The following is a 6,351-nucleotide window of genomic DNA, read 5'->3' as shown; positions in this document are numbered from 1 at the left end:
ATCGTTTGTTCTTTCACCTTTTCCATGTGTATATTTCCATTATTTCGGAAAGTTTGCAAAATATGAATTAATTGTATTTTTTCCATAAATTTTGAAAGTCTGTAAATACGATTTATGATTATATTGTAAATATTACGACAAAGATATATTCAAATTTTAATGAAATATGTTATCTTACGGATTCAGCTTTGTATTCAAATGTTTTAAAATCATAAATTCAAATCACATTATAAAAATACTGTATTATGTGGTGGAGCCCGAGCCAGGTATGAACACTGTTGCAAGAGTTTGAATTAATACAAGCCGACTTGTTTGTCACGCACTACAGTCGCGAATGTTGGAGACGCGCTATCTTAACCGTTTATCTAAAGATCAACGGTTGAGAGCGCGCGTACGGAGAGTAGTTAACTTGAACGGGACAGGAGAGTATTGCAATTTCTTAATTGATGTCGCAGCGCAGAGAAATCACGTCCCTTCCACATCCGCTGTTGTTTCGTTAATTTGTTCTATTTCAAAAAATGAATAAATACGGACGTGGGAGGGCATTATTCAAAGGAGTTAATGGAGGGGTGTTGCGTCCACGAGGGACGCGCCGCCCTAACGCTGGCGGATAATGACAACGGCGTCTTTATTATTATTATTCACTAAAATTCCTTAATTATAATCAATTAAAAAACCATCGCTGTGAAATCATTGTCAATTATACTTTTATTACATAAAATTTATCTAAAATATTTATTACATAAAGATATATAAATTCAATGTAATTTTGGGATTTATAAATCGTGTGTAGTTTGTAAATTTGTTTTTTATAGTTTGCAAAAGCTCGTTATTCTTTACAATGGAAAGCGATGACTGTCACAACACTAACGGCGCTGTATTTCTGTAATTTACATTAAGCATAAAAACTTAGGTTATGATACCACTGAAATAAACTCTTTTTTAAAATAAAATAAAATCAAACAATGCAACTACGCATGTATTATAAACGTGGGTGTGTATCTATGTTCAAATATTGTCACGATTAATTTTTATTTATCAAATAAAATCAAAACAATAATTTTATATTTTTCTTATGTAATTATTAATGTTCCAATAATAATTTTTGTTAGACATTCTCCTTGGATTCTAATATCTTTGCAACCGCAATAAAAACACGACAAAAACACAGTATCGAGCTAATGGTCGGTGTTAGTGATTAATTATACTTAATTTCATTTACATTTTCATTTCAATAGTACCATACTCTAAAACAAATGGCATAAACACTAACAATGAATAAACGTAACGTAATTAAGTAGGCCTTGTTTTGAATATTGTTCATATGACTAATAACCAATGATTAATCAAATGTGGCAAAATAATATTACAAAATTACACAAAATGGTTGGACTGAGAAATTCCACCGTTATTATTAGAATGATAACAAAATAATTGTTTCAAAAATTGCACTATTTATTTTCGAATAAAATTTGATTTGAAATTTTATCATATATTTTATTAAAATAAAAAAAAACAATATTTTATAATGAATATGGATTCGATTCAAATTGTTATTTCTAAAAATTTCAAAACATTTATCACACTCTTAGTAACTTTTTCGTAATACGTGTTTTTTTGTTACTTGTAACGTAAGTAGCATAGTTTTGTCACAAAACTCTCGTGTTTTGTGTTAAATGATAAATATTTAAATGTGTATTAATTACGTTTATATGGCATTTATATATATATAAACAGGTAAATGACAAATTTAATTATTAGTTTGTTTTAAATTAGCCGTTGTTTTTTACATGCAAATGATACTTTCTTCGAGGTAAATGTGTGAATAGAACAGCACCGGGTCTTGTAACATTTGCGTTGTGACCAACACAGTTTACATAAATTAATTATATTGTTTTTCTATATAATCCTTTAAACATTGTATATCCATTATATCTAATGAACATTATAATAAAATATAATTACAAATCAAACAAATTCCACCTAAAAATGAACTTCAATTCGTTTATCACAATTAAATGATCGAATTAAGGCATGCAAATATTTTTAATGAAATTTCAAGTAAAAAGAAATAGACAAAAAAATAACTTTACGATAATTAAATTAAAATGATTAAATAACGGGACTCGTGTATTATCCACGTATTGGCCGAGATATAACCGTTATAATTTGATTGCCACTAATTTCACGAAAAGTATTGTTGCAAGTTAAACTATATAATATATGAAAAAATTCACCAAAAAAATAATGAGAAAAATATAAAAATAAAGATATCAAATAAAAATCATAAGATTTTTTTTCGTTTGCATTAAATTAGTGGAAATGGGGAATAACTTATACGCGAAGAATCACATCTCGTTCCTTGATATGCCAAGTGGACATTACATAGGACAAATGTCCATATGACATATCCAACTAATCAGATTACACCACGTGTCCATGCCACGTCATACCATCGTGCAGAGCGGTTAAGATATATTTGGTTTCCATTGTTTCGGCACCGTTAAATCACCCCCACCACGAAGAAACCCAACGGAATTAACTTAGAGGGGCAAAACCGATATTTCCTCATTCGAGGAATTGATGAAAGCGAAGCGGGTCACGCGCTCGACAGTCGACACACCGATTAGCCACTCAAATTACAAGAATAACCCTGGGAGATAATGTTCATATGTAGAAAAAAATTATAACGTCGGATTTTCTGTATTTTTATGGTAGTTTGTTTCAAACCCCGCTAGATAAGCTTGACAAATAAAAATTACCTTTTAAATAATTCATTTTGGACTCATTCAATGTATTTTATAAAATTACCATGAAAAGAAACACGGTTCAATGTACGGAAACACATGTCCTTTTATTTTTAAAATGTAACCATTTATGGTTATTAAAAAAACATTAATACACGAGAGCCGCGTAAATCTGAATCCAGCGAGAGGGGCATTTCAGGAATTTCTGAAAGCACGTGCGGGGAAAAGAGCCGAAATTCCATATTAAGCCCTGTCACGTGCTAGTCAACGACGTTTAAAGATTTTCCGATGTGGGCCCCACGAACAACTTGCATACATGGCCATAGTAGTGGGCCTACACTAGCCCATGCGCGTGGGCATCACCTGCGGACATCAAGCGCGTGACTTATAAACCCTGACGGTTTCCCCCCACCATCACCACCTCGTCTTTTCACTTTTTCTCCCTCTACAAATACCTCACTCTCCCGAGGCGTTTATCTCTCCTCACTAGTCTCTTCAATCTCTTGAGTTTTTAGGGTTTTTGGGTTCTCCCTGGGGCCCTGAGATTTCTTACGAAAAGAATCGAGGGTCGTTTTCACAATTGGACCTTAAACAAGCAGCAAGCTCCGCCATTAAAACCCACACCCGTTCCTCTGATATCTCTCTTAAGCCGTCGTTTGCCCTTTTCGTTTTCCTTTCGCTCTAAATATCATCTGTTTTTTTCCTGATTTTCTGACCATGGAGCCGAGTTTACTCGATGATGGCGAGTTCTGGCTTCCTCCTGAGTTTCTCTCCGACGAGAACTTTCTGATGGAGAAGGAGAACAAGGTGTTCAGGGGCATCGACAACGGTGACGCGTTCGGGTTCTGGAAAGGTGGTGGTGGTGGGTCCAAGTTGTCGTCCCCGTACGAGTCCCGCCCTGGGTTCGCGGCCCTCGGGTTAAACTCGAGTCACGGCTCTCCGGTCGAGTCTCTTGTCGGTTCGGCGGAGACAGAGAGTGACGAGGAAAACTACATCGCTGGGTTGATCCGTCAGATGGCTAACTCTACCTTGGAAGATGATTTGTCCGGTGGATTTGGTGGTCACCACAATTTCTTAGGAGATGACTACTCAAAGGTATTCCTCAGAGAATATCTCTCTGTTCCTCATTATTTTTCGATTTCTCTCCATTTTGAGAGCTTCTGTGGTTTAATACCTTTTTCCCGGTGATTTCCAGGGGTTGAATCAGTCAGGTTCGCCGCAATCTACTCTCTGCGGCGGCGGAGTCAGTTGCGGTTGTCGGAATCTGTCTGCTCAGAACTGCCAGGAGCGAGTCCCTTCGGCGGCGTGGAATCTTTACTGCGCCGTCGCCGAGGAAATGGCCAGGACGAAAATCAACGCCGACCCGTATGGCTTCAATCATGGCGGAAGAGGACCTCTCGGTCCGCACAGTAAGCCATCTCCGGTTCCCGTCGCTGCTAAAAACCCTAACATCGGCTCCGGCTACTACAACCAACCTTCCCTTCCTTACCAGAAGCTTCAGGCTATCCAGGTAAATTACCCGAATGCATACTCTGTTTCACTTCCTCTGTTTTCAATATCTAAAATCCTGTGTGTCTTTATGTTTGGGCACAGTTTCAGCAACTGAAGCAGCAGCAGATGATGAAGCACCGTCAAGTGATGCAGAACAGAGGAAGGATTAATGGAGCCAACAATGGACGTTCTGTGGGCTTGTATCCATCTGCATGGCCTAATCTGCAACATGTGCAGAATCCCCGTGACGGGTCAGCCATGCAGGCCGTCTTCCTGGGCAACCCCACCGGAAAACGTGGGTCGACCGGCACGGGTGTTTTCTTGCCCCGCCGTATTACCCCTACTCCTTCCGCCACCGTGAACCGGAAGAAGCAGAGTAAGCTCCACTTTTCCATTGATTTATTGTGTTACTGTTTTATTCCAATATGCTCTTCGTCTTAATGTGCTGATGAGTTGTAATCTGTTGCAAAGCTCTTTCGACGGTGTTGGTTCCGGCGAGAGTGGCTCAAGCCCTGAATCTGAACCTGGACGACTCGGCGGCGCAGCCTCAATTGCACCCTCAGGCCGGTGTTAGTGGTGAGCGATTCGATACACAGTCTCACTTTATTTGACATCTGCAGTTTCTAACCCACTTTGTTCTAAAATACGTAGATGCCTCGTTAAGGCAGAGGAGCAACAATGGCGGAATGTCGGGGCAGAAGCGCGGGGAAACCAGGCCAGTGGTGCCATCGAACGAGATTCGGTTGCCTTCCGACTGGTCTTACTGAATCTTTTGGCTTCTGGGTTTGGGTGATTTGGGTGTTTTAGGTTAAGATGAAAAGGTTTGAAGATTTTGCGGATTGAAAAAAAGAAGATAGAACTCTAAAGATGGTGCGGAGTAGTGGGTAAAAGTAGTGTAATAGTTGGAACTAGGGATATAGATAGTGGTGCAAGTTTATGCAGAAGATGAACAGTGTTGGGTTGAAGAAATAAAAGGAAAGGGACAGGGACGAGGTTTTGGTCCGTGTTCCAGCGTGAATGGCCGACATAGGAGCCTGAGAGGAGATTTTTTTTTTTGTTTTGGTTTTTTCTTTTGAATAATATTTTTCTGGTAAACTGATGGGCGTAGAACAAGGGAAGGAGGAAGCAGAAGAAAGACGAGGGCTTTTGATTTTTGATTTTATGGGTTAGCCGACGGGAGATTGATTTTTTGTTTGTGAAATATCACTCTCTAAATCTTTTCTTTCCTCTCCTTTTGTCCTTCGAAAAGTAATAATAAAAGAAAAAGATTTATGTTGAATCTTTTTTGCTTTCTAATAAATCCATTTTAAAATTATTCAAAAAAATTACTTGGTGTATTTAAAATGGGAAAATATGTCATTCGAAATTGATATTTTAATTATTTAATTGAAGTAATGAGATATATAATCATCCGGATCTATAGAGTTAGTATACCGCAAGGTCGATAAAATTGTTGATCAATCTTTTTGGCGCAAAAAAAGATCATGTTTTTTCCGGAATATGTTTTGGGGTCTTGTGCGAAAAATCTTTACATTTAGAAAATAAATATATTCAATAATATTTTCCTTGAATATACAAAGTCTTTTTTTTTTCTGTAATCGTCTGGCATTTAATAAATAAATAAAATAAATATTTATCACCTCTTTTTGTCGGCCTTTTTCCTCTTAGGTTAGGATAGACGATTTTGTTTTCTTTTTATCTATAGATTCTATTGTATAAATAAGTAAAAATAAAAAAGAAAATCTATTTACCATATAAAGGTAAAATATGGTAAATTTGTGGAAAAATATAAAACAATATTATATAATACATAAGAAGAGTGATGTTTCCATCTTTATGAACAAAACATAGATCTAATTAACATTAGTAAAAAGGGCTCAACAGTATTAAATTTATTAAATCATATTTGCTATATTGCATTTGTGGCCCGTCATTATTAGCTTGTTATTTTTCCTTGTTCGGAAGCTAAATAAAACACTTTTAGGAATTGGGGAATTAAATATTAGGAAGTTATCTACCTACAGATTTCGAATTTAGGTATATTAAAAAAATTATAAAAACAATATCACATAAATAAACAATATGTTAGAATTATATTAAAATGTAGGTAGGA

At 36.4% G+C, this 6,351-nt stretch overlaps 1 protein-coding gene across 1 annotated transcript; it reads left to right on the top strand.

Moving 5' to 3' along the window:
• Nucleotides 1-3,194: 3,194 nt before the first annotated feature.
• Nucleotides 3,195-5,467, top strand: LOC104806538. Its single transcript, XM_010531485.2, has 5 exons — nucleotides 3,195-3,842; nucleotides 3,943-4,257; nucleotides 4,341-4,614; nucleotides 4,710-4,814; nucleotides 4,890-5,467. Exons 1-5 carry the CDS (start codon nucleotides 3,465-3,467, stop codon nucleotides 5,003-5,005), a joined length of 1,188 nt encoding a protein of 395 aa, XP_010529787.1. The 5' UTR covers nucleotides 3,195-3,464; the 3' UTR covers nucleotides 5,006-5,467.
• Nucleotides 5,468-6,351: the final 884 nt, after the last annotated feature.

The sequence above is a fragment of the Tarenaya hassleriana genome, unplaced genomic scaffold (genome assembly GCF_000463585.1).
Source record: "Tarenaya hassleriana unplaced genomic scaffold, ASM46358v1 Cleome12, whole genome shotgun sequence".
Taxonomy (NCBI): Eukaryota; Viridiplantae; Streptophyta; class Magnoliopsida; order Brassicales; family Cleomaceae; genus Tarenaya; species Tarenaya hassleriana.
The sequence above is the reverse complement of the archived record's forward strand: the minus strand, read 5'-3'. Positions and strand labels throughout refer to the sequence as shown.

Bases quoted from the DNA above. Each gene is read 5' to 3' on its own strand.
- LOC104806538 (XM_010531485.2), top strand. From the start codon at position 3,465: ATGGAGCCGAGTTTACTCGATGATGGCGAGTTCTGGCTTCCTCCTGAG. The intron at 4,258-4,340 runs GTAAATTACCCG...GTTTGGGCACAG, and splicing joins AGAAGCTTCAGGCTATCCAG to TTTCAGCAACTGAAGCAGCA. The intron at 4,615-4,709 runs GTAAGCTCCACT...TCTGTTGCAAAG, and splicing joins CGTGAACCGGAAGAAGCAGA to CTCTTTCGACGGTGTTGGTT.